This window comes from Barbus barbus, assembly GCF_936440315.1.
Source record: "Barbus barbus genome assembly, chromosome: 37".
Lineage (NCBI taxonomy): Eukaryota > Metazoa > Chordata > Actinopteri > Cypriniformes > Cyprinidae > Barbus > Barbus barbus.
In genome coordinates, this window is record NC_136715.1 from 19,465,846 (window position 1) to 19,484,001 (window position 18,156).

General features: G+C 40.4%; 1 protein-coding gene across 2 annotated transcripts; it reads left to right on the forward strand.

Annotated features, from left to right (window-relative positions):
* Window positions 1–1,338: 1,338 nt before the first annotated feature.
* On the forward strand, window positions 1,339–13,118 carry LOC306857191 (suppressor of cytokine signaling 7-like). 2 transcript variants are annotated; one of them, XM_079396985.1, is made up of 10 exons: window positions 1,525–3,204; window positions 4,530–4,594; window positions 4,847–4,951; window positions 7,999–8,130; window positions 9,433–9,578; window positions 9,723–9,891; window positions 10,727–10,855; window positions 11,392–11,527; window positions 12,354–12,494; window positions 12,589–13,118. In XM_079396985.1, the coding sequence occupies exons 1-9, from the start codon at window positions 1,898–1,900 to the stop codon at window positions 12,472–12,474; spliced, it is 2,310 nt and encodes a 769-aa protein (XP_079253111.1). In that variant the 5' UTR covers window positions 1,525–1,897; the 3' UTR covers window positions 12,475–12,494; window positions 12,589–13,118. The 2 variants fall into 2 exon arrangements, with proteins under 2 accessions (XP_079253112.1, XP_079253111.1); XM_079396986.1 differs by lacking the exon at window positions 7,999–8,130 and having other exon boundaries at window positions 1,339–3,204.
* The last annotated feature ends 5,038 nt before the right edge of the window (window positions 13,119–18,156 follow it).

Below are 18,156 nucleotides of genomic sequence, written 5' to 3' on the forward strand. Positions count from 1 at the left end.
ATGGATGAGAGGATGGGAGGGTAATCCTCTCTGTTGGGGTATGCATCAGAATCTCACCGCTTTGTGGATTAACCCAACACTCCCCGGCTGGGTCAGTCATGAGTGGTCTTTTACGGACTGTGTATGTGCGTGCGACTTGTGCATCTGTGAATATGTGCATGTAGCGGTTTACAAGTGTGCATCTGCCTGGCAGATAAAGTGCACTGAAATGTTAATCTCGGATAGACAAACTGCGTTCTGAACTGCCAAATGTTTAGTGCAACAATCAGGGAAATTAAAAAATAAAGGAAGAAGAAAACATATTCCACATGTATTCTACATGAATGAACGTCTGTCAGATCTGTGTGTGTGAGAGAGAGAAAGATGATTCAGACAAATCCAGTCATACTGGGTAATGCAGGCAAATCCTTGTTTTGGTGCCATGGCAACAGGATTCTGAGATTCAACACTCATTCCTGTGGGGCCCCACCCCCACTCAGGACTGCAGAAGCTGTGGCTGTGTGTATACACGTGCATCTATATGCACACAATTATCAAAAAAATCAATTGTGTAAATGTTTTTGTTTTTTTATGGATGGATATGTGTGTTCAGCTTTGTGCACAGTTGTATGCATTTAATTGGAGAGGATGTAGTCAACGCATGTAATATTTCTCTGACAGCGTTCTGTGAAAACACATTTTCGTCTGGATATTTGTGTAAACCCATAACTGTAATAAAATCCACTCTTCGTGTTATGAGATGGCAGGTTTTAAAGGGATCTTGTGGGCATGTGTAAATGTTTGTGTATAGCGACACCATTCGGTCCATCAATTAAATCGCATTTCGCAAATGAAAATTCTTGACCACAGAACAATGGGTAAATGTAAACAATAACTGTATTGCATATCTATATGCCTTTTAATAGACATATATATATATATATATATATATATATATATACATAGGCGTAGATGACATGAAACACTTTTGGAAAGTTGACTTGTTCCATCTAAAACTAAACTGAATTTTGATAGTTCTTTCCAAATGATTATTAATTGAAATGCATTAAATAAAAACTCTAGCATTTAAATTTATATTTAACCTTGTTGGTTAAATACTCCATATTCTGCATTAGTAATACGAAAAAAGAAAATAAAACCAATGCATTTTTTGTTTAAATAAGTTAAATTTATACACACTACATAATATGATAACCAGCATGATATTTTATATTCTCTCGATTGTAGGCCTTGTGTTTGACACGATGCTTTACGTTTTTAGCTGCTACATGAGGATGAGAGTCATTATTCAAATGATGATATCATGCAAGTCATTTGTCTTTGACTCAACCGATATGCAGGGAGAGTTTGGCTGGTGCTGGAATCGTGCGGAAAGGCGATGCCACTACAATTGATGCATCATAAACATCAGTGGGTAAGGCCATCTTCCAGACAACAGCGCGGTAAATGACATGAAAGCAACGTTACAGCACGGTGCACGTCACTAAGGGGGACAGCACATAGCCTGCAGCCAAGTGGACAGCAATGGCACCGATAAGACCAAACACGAAACGCATCGAATTCGCGGAAGTGAGCGAGCGGGTGGGGCCTCGACAGTAATGTGACCACAGACGCCGTTAGGATTGCGTGAAACGAAGCGTTATGTATGACCCTACAAAGACCCGTGGAGGATTTTAAGGCCGGACGCGAAATGAGACGAGGACGTGCGCAATGTTGAAGGAGCGACTGAAATAGAGTTTATATGCACTAATTGTCTGGCACTGAGTGAGGGGGCTACCTAACTAACACCAAGAGGATTACCATCATCATTACCATCATCACACGAGCGAGATCTCATGACTGGAAGCAATGTGAAACGCTGATATCGCTCATTCCTTCAGTATATTGAGGAATAATAATGAACAACGCGCAAGATATGTCTCCCGATTTTGTCTTGATGCGCCTGGTCTCCGCGGCCGAGGATGACCGCTTGGACGAGGAGAATGGGAATCTGTCGTCGGTGGCTATCAAGGGGAACTTTGAATGCACGCAGAATCACGGCCACATCTCAGCGGTGAACAAAGCTCCGCAGGCCAGCGGAACGGAGGCACCTGACTCGGGAGTGATGGCGACCAGACCTGCGCTGTCTGCGCCGCCGCCTACTCTTCATTCAGCCGAGGCCCACGGTTACGATCTCACCCACCGAGGTGGAATGGGGCCTCAGCTGTTGGTGTTCAGAAACATATCGAGAGACTCCGAGGGATTCGCCGAGAGCAACTCGGAGGATCAGCGCAGGGCTTTTGAGGACCAAGTGGCGCTCGCTTCCGAGTCTGGCGCTGTGGATGCTCAGCATCCGCCTACATGGACGCTGCATCCGCAGCTCAAGCTGCCAGCGGTTGCTACGGATACGGATGGAGCCGAGCTGTGCCACCGGCATCGCTTGATCACCGACAACCAAGACTGGCCGCCGGTGGTGGATCACAAAACGAGCTCGGGGACGGCGCAGCGGCAGCTTCATCAGCTGCCCGACGGTCCTGTGCTGGAGCTGGCGAGGAAATTCGGCGAGCTGAGAGTCGCTCCGGTTCCCGAGTTTCTGCTCAAGGATGGCGAGCTGCAGCGCTGCTCGTGTCAAAGCGTGCTCGGCTCGGCTGGAATCAGGCAGGGAGAGGACCCTACCGAGACCAGCGATGCGCTGCTGGTGCTGGAGGGCCTCGGGTCAGAGGAGGTGAATGGCCTGGGCATCAATGCGTGCCAGAAGACCGAGTCTCAGAAAGTGGAGCCGGGTGCGTTTGCGCTCAAGTGTTTCCCTTCGGTGGTGTCCGGGGGACTTTGCTCGCCGGCGTGTTGCTTGTTACGAGACTCGGTAAACACCAGGCCTCAGGCTCCTGTTAGCGACAAACGGACTCCCGAGGTCCCGTCCCAAGCCGAACCCAGCCAGGGCACCCCATGCTCCAGCCAAGCGTCGACGCCGAAGGCCCGACCGGACCGGAGCGCGACCCGGACGCATCTTTCCGCTGCGAGCGGAGGAGAGAAGACTCTGAAAGTACCAGGGAAATCCAGGAAGGGCTCGCTTAAAATCCGTCTGAGCAAACTTTTCAGAACTAAAAGCTGTAGTGGCTCTAACAACCTTTTGGACAAGAGACCTTCAGTCACGTTCTCCATATCGTCCGCGGGCAGTTTAGTTGACATGTCCGGAGCGAGCGGTGGGGAACAAGACACGGCCAGGTGAGTCCTTCCGCCCAAAACAACTGGAGCTTTAACCTTTCGTATATGCCTACTTTTACATGTACACATGTAAACCTGTGACTTTATGTCTATACATGATTTGAAGACAATTTCGTGTTTTTTTTTCCATACAACATAAACTACACACCTAAAATCTAAATCTATAGCAGTTTTTTATTTTTTTATTTTTTAAATATTGCTTGATGAAGAGGACCATCAGTGTTAGGGAGTAGTAACTAGTTACATGTAACGGAATTGTATAAATGTAACTGTAATCTGTTAATTACTGAGAAAAAAAATGTATAATTAAATTACAGTTATTACTGAAAATGTGAACTATTACAAAGGGGGTTACATCTGAATATTTTCACCCACATACAGATATGAGTGATTTCTTTCCCAAATATATGCTTTAAAATATGAGACACCAAAGTTTCAGGAGTTGAGGACAGAATAGAACAATTTCCTATTTGCCTTATTTTTTAAGATTAACATTGTTTGATTAACATTTAAACACATTTGTTATAAATTTAGAAAAGTGATCAGGAATTAATCAAATGTAACCAGTTACATTAATAAAGTAATTGAAATATTTACACTACTTATTACATTTTACATTGGGTAACTTTGTATTCTATTACATTTCCAAAGTAACTTTCCCAACTCTGACAACCATTGTAGTCCAAATATGGTTAGTAACCTATCTTATGTACAGTGGCTTCAAATTTGTGTGTAATTTTAAGTTGTAGAACAACACATACCTTAATTTACTATTAAATCATTAACCTCTTTCCAAAAACACATTGTAAATTGCATAGGCAACACATGGCGTACTAGCATTCGTTGTTTACTTATACCTACAAACTATGGTCTTTAACCTATGGCCTTTCTGCATGTTGTGCAGCTTTAAATTTGTCCCTAAAACATTTAACATTTCAATCAAAGATTGATCCCCTCACATATACTGGGGATTGAAATTAACCAGGAAATGGGGCATTTTTTGCACTTTTCTTTTTAACATAATTTGTGTTACTTCGTAAATATTCAACAAAAAATATATATTTTCTCATAAACTTTCTATCATAAAATACATTTCATTTCATCATCAACTTGTACTTTAAAAAATAACATCTGTGATCAATGTGGCTCACAGGATCATGGGTGCAGGTCCTGTAAGACATTTATAATGGGATTACTTCTAAAGCATTGTACATTTTAGACTAAAAATGGTACAATAACTTGAGATACAGAACAGAATGAATGAAAATTGATATGCTGTCTATCTTAAACTCTTCTAATTCAAATTGCTTATTTTCTTTCTGCAGCCAACCTGGACTAACAAGGGCACAAAGTGCCTTTTCTGCGGCCTCTTTTACTCCCGGTTTTACAGGTAAATGAAGATTTAAGGGAACATAATGGGGTGGAATCGTTGGAATACATTAAATGAAGGCACATTTGCAAACCACTAATCAGCTTACACAGTGCATGGGAAATATAATGACACAGACACACGATTTGGATGAGATTAGTCTCATTTTAGGCCAATCTTTGGAATTATGTTATAACATTATTGTAAGGAATGTTGTTAATGTCGTTCTTATGGCTCTTGTCATTAAGTTGTGTATTGTGGCTCTGGTCACAGGAGAGACTGTGTCTTTGGTTGATGTGGACATCTCTCAGAGAGGCAGGAACTCCCCTCACCCTCCCACTCCTCCACCTCCCCCTCGGCGGAGCCTCAGTCTGCTAGGTGAGACCCACTACAGATGTTCACACACCTCCTCCATCTCCTTCATTCAAATCTCCATCTGTTTCATACTCTCTAAATATTTACACCCCCCATCCCTTGCAGTATATTCCCTTTATCCTCCGCACTGACACCTCTAGCTTCTGTATATGTCTGTGTGCATAGTTTGAAACGTTACCGTTCAAACGTTTGGGGTTGGTAAGTTTTTAAAAATGCTTTTTATTTGATTTGATTTGATTAAAAGAGTAAAATAGTATATTTTGAACAGTGTAAGACTGTTTTATATTTGAATATAATATAAAATGTAATTTATTCCAAGCTGAATTTTCAGGAGTCTTCAGTGTCACATGATCTTTCAGAAATTATTCTAATATGCTGCTCAAGAAGCTCAATATTGATAACAATGGTGCAATTTTTGTTTTTTTTATAGAAACCATGATTCAATTTTAACCTTTGAATAGAAAGTTTAAAAGAATGGCTTTTTTTGTAACATTATTAATGTCTTTATTGGCACTTTTCTTCAATTCAACACATCCTTGTTCAATAAAAGTCTTAGTTTCTTTAAAAAAATGAACTGACTCCAAACTTTTGAACAATAGCGTACAATTAACATCGATTTTGGGCAATTCACTCATAATAAGTGGTGGGCACCAAATGTAAGCATAAATACATAAATCATTTTATTTCATTTATATCCTAAAGAGATCAAGTTACAAAAATATGGAATATATAAGTATTCTTCAAGCAAAACGGCTTATTTCTTTAAATTGAGAAAGTGTTTGTGTGCCAATATAGGACATTGGCTGAAAGAAATGGTAACAAATATGTCAAAGAGAAAGATAACTTATATATTAAGAGATTAATATACAATTTTTGATGAGTTTGGGGGCCTTTCAAATAGGAAAATTCAAGTTGGAAATGTGTTGATAGAAGACTAAAATAAATATGGTCGACATATTTTATGATCATTCAGACCAAACCCATTTAACCAGATCACATTTGTAATGTAAATGCTCATCTGTCTCAGTGATCTGATAAAATAGGATATTAACTAAAAATTATTATTTATTAATTTATGAACTTTTTTATTTTTAGTCTTTTTTTTTTTTTGTGCTGTATAAAGATGCAATGATACTGGTATAGTAAGTAATGTGTGTAGTGTTGAAAACAAAGTCCCTCTCTTCAAAATCCCATCACAAGTGTTCAAACTGCTGAGATACATGTTGCACTTTTGTAAACGGACAGTTTTTCATCAAACCCAAGGCGGATGTTAAAGATAGATACGATGTAGGACGTCAACCTACATGCTTATTCTTTCACTTTGTCCTTTCATTTCCCTTTCTTATTCAGACTTCATTCTTTTCATTCGATGGTTACCAGAGTCTCTGATTGCATTCTGCAAGCTTAAAATTCACAGAAGCGCCACTTAAAGCGAGTTACTGTGTAAGTCTAGTTGTGGTTTGACTTCACTGGTATTTGGCTCTTTCTGTTTCTAATAAAGTGAGGCCTCTGCAGACGCTCTTCCAGTTCATCAGCTCAGTGTGGTAGTGTGTGGTCTTAGGTAGTGAAGACTGACATGATCACAGTACTGGAGATGTACGTATTGGACCTGAAGATTTATATATGAAGAAGTTATCTTTGTCATGAGTGAATGAAGATGATTAGGTATGTGGATTATTCAGTCATTGTGTGTTTGAAGTGAATTGTTTATCATGTTTAGGTTGGAGGTTTTAGGGAATATTCTGGGTTTCAATACAAGTTAAGCTTAATTAAATGCTTTTGTGGAATAACGTTAGCAGCATGAAAATAATTTTGACTTTTGTTATAAAAAAAAAAAGGTAAAAGAAAAATGCAGGTGAAAGGGACCAATGTCTGGAGGATTTAAAAGCAGAAATTCTAATTTTATAAAAATCACTTTCTTTTGCTAAAAACTGTGTATTTTTGAGCTATAAAGCTGTTTAATTAATTGTTACAGATGTTTTAAAGTTTACAGTGTTGTGTTGGCAATGCATCAAAGTGGTAAAATTGGATATAACTGTACACTGAAAAGGTTAGCAAGTGTTTTTTCCACACTACCGTCATGTTAACATTCATATTGTTCACATCTTGTGGCTGCACTATTGAATGAGTGGGTGTAATTTAACTTAAGTGTTGGATCACAAATGTTCTTAAAAGAATATGCATTATTATTGTAGTAAACTAAAATAACAAAAAAAAGACAATTATTTCAAAAATAAAAAAACGCATTTCTCATTTTAATTTAACTTAACTTGTACTAAAACAACTCAAATTTAAAAATATATATATATAAAAAAAACTATATAGACTTTTTTTTAAATGACAAAAGCGTACAATAAAGTTACTATAATTTTAATGAAAACTGAACGTATAAAAAGTGTTAATAAAAGTTACAGTAGTATCTCAAATATCACTGTATTGAACCCGGGAACATTCTTTTAAAATATTTTTTTTAGCATAATTTCTTCCCAGCTGGGAAGAAATTAATTTCCCAGTGTCGTGAGCGGGTGATTGAATGCACATCCCAGCGTGTGGATTTATTTTTACAGATGCCTGTGTTGTTTCCCCACTTTGCAGTTCCCTGTGTCATATGCTTCCTGTCACGGTGTCTTAGTCTTCAAGTGCTATAAGAGGATCAGATATTGTCACATAATTGGAGGATTTGTCCTGCTCCTTTATGGTTCAGACAGGCAAAACTACATGTTACTCGTACATAAAGCGCAGGTCATTGAATGCAATATTCATGTTAGTTGCAATACTGCGGTTTGCACAGTATAATCTGGCTGCGTTTTGATCTATTTTTGTTAATATATGCGAGAATGAAGGATGTTGCTGTCCCTTTGCTCTGAAGCTGAGTGGTGTTAGGGTTGAATTCAGTCATGTTCTGATTCCTCTTCATCGCCCGTGGCACCTGTCTCATTCTAATAGACTCGAACCTTCTCTTCGCTTCTGTCTGCTCTTCTATTGCTTTCTTTTTCTGTGACATCTCCTTATTCTCCTGGCTCTGAACCCTCCCTCCTGCTCTCTTCCAGACGATATAGGTGGGCCGCAGCCTGGGCCTTTCCTAGTGAGTGTAATGGGGGCCTCCCTGCAGTCTCTCCCTCTGCCTCTTCCTCCTCCTCCCCCTCTCCACGCCACCATCCAGCATAGTCTCAGCCTCAATGGTAAGACCTGGGTGCAGTGGAGGGGGTGGTGTGTGTGTGTGTGTGTGTGTTTCAGGGTGTCTTTCTGGTTCTGAGAGCAGATTCCAACCTCCCCTTCCCCTTTTTTGGAGACCGGCTCAGTTTCTGCCCTCAGAAGCACCTTTATTCCATTCATTAAACGTAAAGAGAAATGGAATAAAGTGTGAATGTAACTGTGGTATATTGTGAACAGCAAAGGCAAAGACAATACATGTCACCCACCACATGTATCGTTTTGCTTAACAAAGGCTTTGGTTGATCGTGTGGTTTAGTTTTTCAGTTCCTGCCGTTCAGAGGAAAAAGGCGGTGTGTGACTAATGTGCGTTTGTAAAGAGAGGAAGTGTGAGCGATGGTGTCATACTGTAGAGTTCAAACATAAGTGTCTCTTATAGAAATATAACTTAATTTGTATAAGATATAAAGGAGATATGGTAACTAGCATGTCCACATGGTTATTGGTAGTTGATATGACATTTCATCAGTGTGCTGCAGTGTGATGTGCTATAGGGGAGACCGGGGCAAGTTGTCACAGGGGGGAGTTGGCATAAGGTTTTGAATTATACATCCAGTTCAGAATCCTATAAAATTACAATCACCAGTCAGCTGTTGGGTAAACACAATATAAAACACAACTGGGGCATGTTGTCACAAAAGGGCAACGTGTTCAGTGAACTGTATCTTTTTCCTGGGCAACACTGGTGAAAATGTTCAGTTGTTGTTTTTTTTGTAGCAAAGAATGTAAGGTTTGTGCCAATACACAAATTAAATGAACATTCAAAAATAAACCTCCACTAATAAATATTCACTGGTGTAAAAAATGTGACAACTAGCCCTGGATTCTGTCTAATTCATCTGAATAATATATATTATATTTTTGTTTAATTGTTATATGTAGTTTATATATAGTTTCTAATAACTTCATATTAGACATTACAGACACTTATTGTCCTGTCACACTATAATGAAAAACTTGGTGATCATGTTGCGATTTCCAGTAAAACTTTAAGGAGCACAACTGTTTTAATATTGATAATAATAAATGTTTCTTGAGCAGAACATCTGCTAATTAGAATGATTTCTGAAGGATTACTGATGCTGGAAATTCAGCTTTGCCATCACAGTAATAATTGACTTTTTAAAATACACTAAAATAGAAAAAGTGTAATAATATTTCACAATATTACTAAATTTACTGTAATTTTGTTTGAATTTTTTATTTAACTAGTTTTAGAATGCAACGCAATATTTGCTGTTGTATTAAAAAATGGTTCTTTTGTGTCTCAGATGCTTTCTTCCGGGCACTTCCACATTCGGTCCCATCACCAATGGAGACTCCGGTCCCAGCTAGAGTGGTCCCGCCCCCAATCATGTGTCCACTGAGAGGAGCCGATTCCAGCAGCTTCACTGCCAGCCTGAGAGAGCTGGAGCGGGTGAGAGACAAAACACTTGAAAATTTCCACTTGGATGATTGTAATATCATTCGGCATGGTCATTTATAGACCTTTTTAACAATGAAATATGACTCTGGTTTCCTGTGGTTGTGTGTGTTTTTCACTGTTGTATGGTCATTGCAGTGTGGCTGGTATTGGGGGCCGATGAACTGGGAGGATGCCGAAATGAAGCTGAGAGGAAAGCCAGATGGCTCGTTTTTGGTGCGGGACAGTTCAGACCCACGATACATCCTCAGCCTCAGCTTTCGCTCACAGGGAGTCACACATCACACACGTATGGAGCACTACAGAGGTAAACACACACACGTACAGTATATACATATCAAAAAGCGTAGCTAAAAAACACTCCTGATCTTAAATCCTGATCTATACCACATCCTCTAGTGCAGTGCTTCCCAAACCTGTCCTAGCGGACCCCCTGCCCTGCACATTTTGTATGTCTCCCTAATCAGACACCCTAATCAGTGTGTTAGATAAGGGAGACATACAAAAGGTGCAGGGCAGAGGACAGGTTTGGGAAGCACTGCTCTAGTGGTTTGAAGTCAGATTAAATATTCAGTGTTGACTACACTGCCTGAACAAACAGATTAGATTTCACCACTTTCAGATTGACGGTTATTCCTAAATTCAGTCAAATCAGTAGTCAATCATTTTTTTCACATCCTCCTTAGATTTCCTATGCATTACACTGAAGAACAGGCATCATGTTTTTTTTTTTTTTAGCGTGGTCTAATCAAAAGCCATGGTTTCCGTTTCAACCCGTTTCATTCAGTTTGTCTAAAAGCAAATAACTTAAAAATTAAAAGTACTTTTGTGAACGTGTTATGTTTACTGACTGCATAAATGACTGTGGGTTTTGTTAATTTTTCTTTTTTTTAGCACATTAGCACATAAAAATTTATACATAACAAGTTAGTACATATTTAGTTAGTACATAACACATTCATGTGGTTTTAAATAAATGAATCTTTTTACTTTGTATGAATGTTTTTGTCTTTGGGAAAATAAATATTTTTTATTAAAAATAAATATTATTTGAGAACAAATTAATACATTTGACAGTAACAAATTGGAGTGTTTTCTTCATTCAGTGTATTTTTTTCCCTCTTCCCTTTTTAACTCTTCAGGAACCTTCAGTTTATGGTGCCATCCTAAATTTGAAGACCGCTGCCATTCTGTGGTGGAATTCATTGAGCGAGCCATCATGCACTCTAAAAATGGGAAATTCCTCTACTTCCTACGTTCACGTGTACCTGGTAAGGCTACAAATATCCATTGCAGACAGGGTTCTCAGCCACTACTGCTGAATATAAAGCATTTCATTTTTATTGTTTGCTGATGCAGGAGGGATATAGGGACAAAAAGAAGTCTTTTAGTTATTTTTTTTTCCTTGGAATATTATGGGTAACAGGTTTATGCACAAAGGATGGGACATAATACATTGGCTAAATATTACATTTGAATATCAACATGTAATTTCTTCACTATATTTGTGACCCTGGACCACATATCCAGTCATAAGTTTCAATTTTTCAAAATAGAGATTTATACATCACATGAAAGCTGAATAAATAGGCTTTTGTCATTTTGATTAGTTTTTGTTTATTTTTAAATATTTCTATTAAGCTTTAATTTATTTAGTCATTTTAGTACTTACTTTATTTCAGGTAGTTGCCAATATGCACAGAAGTAAAAAGCAGAGTTTATTTATATTGTTTGTAAAACCAAAAGCAGGTTTGAAGGTGTGCGAGATGAAAGGTCAGCGTAACGAAACGTGTGGTGTCTGTTTCAGGGTTGCCCCCGACCCCTGTGCAGCTGCTCTACCCAGTCTCACGCTTCAGCAATGTGAAATCACTCCAGCATCTGTGCCGCTTCTGCATCCGACAACTCGTCCGCATAGACCACATCCAGGAGCTGCCCCTTCCCAAGTATGACTCACTCACACCTTACATTATTTGGCTTATTTACATTTCCGATACACTACCATTCAGAAGTCTGTAAGGTAATGTTTTTAAAAAGTCTCTTGTGCTCACCAAAGCTGCATTTATTTGATCAAAAAGACAGATCAATTTATTGCATCCCTGCTGAATAAAAGTATTAATTTCTTTTATTATATGGTTTTGAATGGTGGTGTATATAGGAGATGCATGAAATACTAGTTGCTGACCTTCTGTGTTCCTCACCAATGTAAAGTTTTAGACATTTGGACACATTGTAGGTCATAATTTACTGATTTATATTAATTTACTAATCTAAATTAAGTCAGGAACACAGTTTAACATATACATAAAGAATATGGCATTCAGTTGCCCTATTAAAAGTATTTTAAAGTGAATTCTATTCGAGGCAAGGCAAGTAAAGTTTATTTATATAGCACATTTCATACAGCAATAAAAATAAGGAGTTGAAAAAAAGAGAAAAAAAAAAACAAAACAAGAAATTTAAAAACAAATATTCTCAAGCTTTGTTCAAACTCTTCCGCACTAAGTGAGCGGGAAAAAGAAAACCGTCCAAAACTATTCCACCACTTCACCCCCTACTTACTTTGACCATCATATCTGACCTATTTGCTAAAACTCGGGACGTGCCCCTGTCTGTAATGGTAGGAATTTAGAGTTGGTAGAGCGATTCACGACTAGAACCTCCCTTCTAGCGTCTCACATTCTCTCGGTTCTCCTTACAGAATGCATTTTGCATAAAATACTTTGCCTACAAAGTGCCTAAAAAGTCTAACTTTAATTTTTTTTATTTTAGACCGCTCATCGTCTACTTAAGGAAGTTCTATTACTATGATCCTGAGGAAGAGATGTACCTGTCAATCAAAGGCATGCGCCAGGCAGCAGGTGTGGGACAGGAAGCTGAGTCTGAAACATAGCCAGATCGCTCCTTTTCACTGTACGTACCTGCAGCCGTGACTGACCTACATTCATTATCTTGTGCTCGGTGCCAGTATGTTTAAATAACAGAACACAAATGGATTGTTTTTTAGGATTTCTGTGTGTGGATAATAGATGGAACAGTGCATGGACACTTCCTGGTGCACAGCTCTGCTCCAACTCCCTGCCAGTCTTCCAGCAGAAGCCAATGAACATCAGCCGACTGGCCCCTCCTCTTTGACCAATGCGCGGACAGAGGGAGTACAGAGGAGTGCTGGAATACTGTCTATGTTGAGCAGGCAAATAAATCCAGAGACTGACATGATAGACAAAAGACTTGAAAGGTCACTGGACAGCAAACAGTGGACTTAAAAAAATAATTAAGTTAAACGAAAAAACGATCAAGGACATTTGACTTGGGGTACTAGCAAAAGCCTTCATCTGTAGGTTATATTACACTGGAGTTTTTAAACTGGCCAGTTTGTGAATCCGTCTCTGTTTGGTTCTTATTTCTTTCCTCATCAGGCCCCTGACCCCTGGGTGGAGTGTGTAACCCCTTTATTTGTCCTTTCCCTGATTGTAACTCCTTCAGTCTGATCAGGCCACATGAACTGTATTTTGAATAAAATACAAAGTAAACTTGAAAATAAGTGGTGGTATATTTGATGACTTTTTCACAATTATTTATGATTTAAGATTATGATTGCTTGAATTTAAATTGGCCTCGCCACTAGACGTGTCCGTTTTTCCTTGCAGATCACTATATTGAGTTTTTTTAACCATCATGGTGATTCCAAGGTTTTCTTTAAAAGCAGCGTGGTGTTCTGTATTAAGGCAAGGCACTACAGGCAAAAACATTGTTTTTCCATGCACTGGTCAGTTTTGAGATTTTAAGAATTGGCTTTTCATAATGTTATGTTTCAGACCAGTGGAAAGAAAACATCCAAAATATACAAGTTTATTTTTATGCACTTCATCTATTTGTGTCTGTTTATGTCTGATACATATCTTTAAAGGCAGTTTTCTCTCATGCACTGAGCTCCACTTCAGAAGTGCTTACATACAACAAACTTTCCAGTGTTTCCTATTTATATTCTGAAGGTTTTTAGGGAGGAGTTTGTTTATATATCATTTGCCAGCTCATTTTCATTTCTAAAAACATGGTGATTTTTTTTTTCTGGCTATTTTCTGATTTATGGGGTGATAAAAAGATATATCCAAAATCCTCTCTGTAAAAAACAATCTAATATGTGACCCTGGACCCCCAAACCAGTCTTAAGTCTGGGGTATATTTATAGCAATAGCCAAAAATACATTGTATGGGTCAAAATTATTGATTTTGTTTTATGCCAAAAATCATTAGGACATTAAAGATCATGTTCCATGAAGATATTTAGTAAATTTCCCACTGTAAATATATCAAAACTTAAATTTGGATTAGTAATATGCATTGCTAAGAACTTCATTTGGACAACTGTAAAGGCGATTTTCTCAATATTTGGATTTTTTTGCACCTCAGATTCCAGGTTTTCAAATAGTTGTATCTCGGCCAAATATTGTCCAGTCCTAACAAACACCAATGGAAAGCTTATTTAGTCATCTTTCAGACAATGTATAAATCTCTGGTTTTGTGGTTCAGCGTCACATGTGTCATTGTCAACAAAATGAAAGAATTTTGAACCTAGCTTCATCTAATGTTCAGATTTCTGTTGTGGAAATGTATGCAAATTACTTCACATTTAAATATAACTTTTCATAAAAAACTTTTCATTTGTGATTCTAAGTGTATTGAATCAATAATATAATCAACTGGGAAGGTAAGGTGATATCTATTAGTTACATTTTTACCCTTTTTCACTTCTGACTTCGCTACTGTTCAGAGGCTCTTTGCTTACTGCTCTGCGCTTTGCTCCCTGTTTATGTACTTTTCTCAAATTTTTCTAAGATTTTAACTTCAGCAGATCAGCACAGTGCTCAAACAACAAATTTTTGGAAAAAGAGGACTCTTTGCCTCCCACTGCCAGCAGCTTACATTTTGGAGATGGGAAAACACAGCTGTCAACACTATTTATTTATTAGTTTATTTAACAGGGACAATGCAGTATAACATTGCTACAATTTCAAGCAGCCGATGCTCCACATATAGGCTTCAAACATATGAATGAAACAAACAGATGAAGCCACATATACATTCAAATAGACGAGAGAGAAAATGCCTCTAATGGAATCTACTTGCTGCATGAACTGCCAAAGACTTCTACAAAGGATTGCGGTTCTTGAAATAAAGTTACTTGCTGGACCTCCAAAACAGGTGTAACACATAGCAGATCGTCATCATGGACCCCCCTCAGCATACTGCCGGTGAGTCCTGTGAATCTAGTCAATCTCAATCAGTTTATACCAAGCGTAGAGGAACAAGCCGAAACTGATCGACAGACTAATCTATGGCACAAACAGGAAGCGAAACCCAAAGGTACTCGAGACATCAGATTGTCAAGAGTATCTCATATTGCTGCCGTAGCATCCTCTACCCCAGATACAGCTATGACAAGGCTTGCAAACACTGGTATTCTACCACCCCCTATACATCTTGAGAACAGATTTGAAGCATTAATGAATGTGGGTGAGGAATCCCCAAATGTGACTGAACATGGCTCGTATCAGCCAGCACCTAACATTGCTACTACCAGGTGCTCAAGGTCCAGCAGACAGCGGCACTCAGCTCAGAGCGCAGCCGAGCCCAGGACTCTGATAGTGGGCGACTCGACTCCATTATCAGAAACATCATTAGCAAGACTACAACATGCTGCTTTCCACAAGCAACCGTCTCTGATGTGAACAAGGAACTTCGGAACATTCTGATGAAGCACAAGATTGCAAATCGAGTCATCGTTCATGTGGGGAAGAGTGATATTTGGAAGGAGCAGTCAGAAGGATTTCAGTGAACTCTTTGAAACACTTCAAAGACTTGAAGTTCAGTTGTTCATCAGTGGACCACTCCCAGCAAGGGGAACTAACATGTTTTCACGGCTGCTTGGGCTGAATATATGGTTACAAAGAACCTGCAGTATAAAAGGAGTCAACTGTCCAAACTGGATGGCCTCCACTAAAGGACAATATCTATTTCTCCCTCTGTCATCCTTCAGTAGTGTGTGCTAATCCACTTAACCTGAATGGCACACACACACCTGGACAGAATATGAGTGACCACAGGACTTCATATCAGATTCAGAGTCATCATGTGGTTGACGCATCCCACAAGGACATTGATAATGCCCTACAGCCAAAACAAACTCTGCTCATGGATATCCCGGCTGAGCCCTGCCCACAGAGCTCATCACAGACGGACTTCAGTACTCAGCACCCAAGGACAACTTTCTGGAAAACAGCCAGGGAAGCCAGGAAAACATATTACAGCCACCGGAAACACCAGAGCCAGAGCTCCACACACCAGACATATTATCCCTCTCTCCAGCATCTCCACTTCTAAGCTTCTCACAGTAAATCGAGGAACTGGCGTAAGCTGGGACCAAACTCTCCCACTCTTTCGCTGCAAGCCCACAGATATCAACTTAAAAACGACAAGCTCCACAACCACCAAAGCCAGCTCGCCCTTCTCCTCCTGTGAGAGCCTCCGGCCACTGCCACAACACCAGAGCCCAAATCCTCCATCTGCTGTAGGTGAATCAAAAACTGATAACAGCTCTCAGTGATATGTGTCGGGTCCCTGCTATGATAGCAGCAACATTCACAAATGTTTACAGAACAAGCGGGAACCCAGTGTGCCTGTAGCTTTCTCTGTTTTATCACGTGATAGAAAGTCTAAGGCCCTCAAGCCATACGGCTGACCCATCTAATCTGCGGCCTATTATGCATCAAACTAGATTGCTGTAGAGACACAAAGTAATGCCATCAAGTTAGCATTTTTAAACATTTCCTTACTAAAAAATAAATAATTTCTGATCAATGACTTAATAACCACAAACAACCTGGATTTTATATTTCTAAATGAAACATGGCTAGAAGACAGCTGCAGTGCAACAGTCCTCAATGAAACAGCCCCTCCTAACTTTAATTTTATAAGTGTCTGCAGGACTGTTAGGAGAGGTGGAGGCAGAGGTGTAAGAAGTACTCAAAAATTTTACAATCTGGCCAAAATCATACTTGAGTAAAAGTAAAAAAGTACAACTTTAAATTGGTTTCCGACCACATCACAGCACAGAGACAGCACTCAATAAGATAATAAATGATATTCGCTTTAATTCTGATTCTGGCAAAATACCAGTGCTGGTACTACTAGATCTTAGTGCTGCGTTTGACACTGTAGAACATAACATACTTCTAGAGAGACTCGAAAACTGGGTCGGGCTTTCTGGGATATGGTACTCAAATGGTTCAGGTAATACTTAGAAGGGAGAAGTTATTATGTGAGTATAGGAGAGCATAAGTCTAAGTGGACGTCTATGACATGCGGAGTCCCACAAGGCTCAATTCTTGCACCGCTCTTGTTTAGCCTGTATATGCTCCCACTAAGTCAGATAATGAGGAAGAACCAAATTGCCTATCACAGCTGATGATACCCAGATTTACCTAGCCTTATCTCCAAATGACTATAGCCACATTGACTCCCTCTGCCAATGCATTGATGAAATTAACAGTTGGATGTGCCAAAACTTTCTTCAGTTAAACAAGGAGAAAACTGAAGTCATTGCATTTGGAAACAAAGATGAAGTTCTCAAGGTGAATGCATATCTTGACTCTAGGGGTCTGTGACGAGTCGGCTGCCTCCCCCCTGTCCATCATCACCACCCCGTCCCTTATTCGCCGCCCTTCACCAGGCTCCCGACGGGAGTGGGTGTGTGAGAGAGAGGAGGGGCGCTGAAACAGCCAGGGCTGGCGGCGTGTGATGAGGCGCACCTGACGTGAATAGAGCCTCATCACCGCCGCCGTTTAAACTCCGAGCGCGCCTCTCCTCGGGAGACCGGTCTCTTCCCCGTGCATGCACGCTGGTGTCCTCGTGGGTCCAGGAAAGGGAGCGTAGAGGGAACTACCTGCCGCCGCCAGAGACGCGAGCGGCCGGACCCGCAGTCCGGCCGACACTGCACCCGCGATACGGCCGTCGGGCAAGGACGCCGGGCCGTGGAATCCCGTCGAGCACCCGGGGATGAAGGAGTTGGACGAAGCCGCCACAGAAGCCGCCGTCACCCGCGCCCCGGGACCTCCAGACGGGAGCGCGTGCGGCCGCCGGACTCCGTCCCTTACATGGACCCTTCCCTCCTGAACACTGCCCTCCTTCACGAGCCCCGCAGCACAACGAGGACACCAGATCCCTGTTTATTTTGGACACTTTTCCCCCTTTGGACACTTTATATTAAATATTGTTTAATAAAAACCTCTCCGAGGCTTGACGCCACGCCCACTGTGTCTGTCGTTGGCTCCTCCCGCCACAGTGGTGGAGAATGCGGGCAGGCGGAGCCTAGACAGCACAGTTGGGCAACATCTGATGACGTCATCCCCTCTCGCTCGCAAGAAGCCGTAGAGCCCGTACGGGGACGGAGGAAGGACGGGGACAGCCTCCCAGCCACCAATGGGGTAAGTGACATTCTGTCTATTTGTCATCATTACCCCGTGGTTGGTTGAGGCTGTCAACTAAAACCCGCTTTCTCTGTCCCGGCTCCGGC

Bases quoted from the DNA above. Each gene is read 5' to 3' on its own strand.
- LOC306857191 (XM_079396985.1), top strand. From the start codon at position 1,898: ATGAACAACGCGCAAGATATGTCTCCCGATTTTGTCTTGATGCGCCTG. The intron at 9,579-9,722 runs GTGAGAGACAAA...TGGTCATTGCAG, and splicing joins GCCTGAGAGAGCTGGAGCGG to TGTGGCTGGTATTGGGGGCC. The intron at 10,856-11,391 runs GTAAGGCTACAA...TGTCTGTTTCAG, and splicing joins CCTACGTTCACGTGTACCTG to GGTTGCCCCCGACCCCTGTG.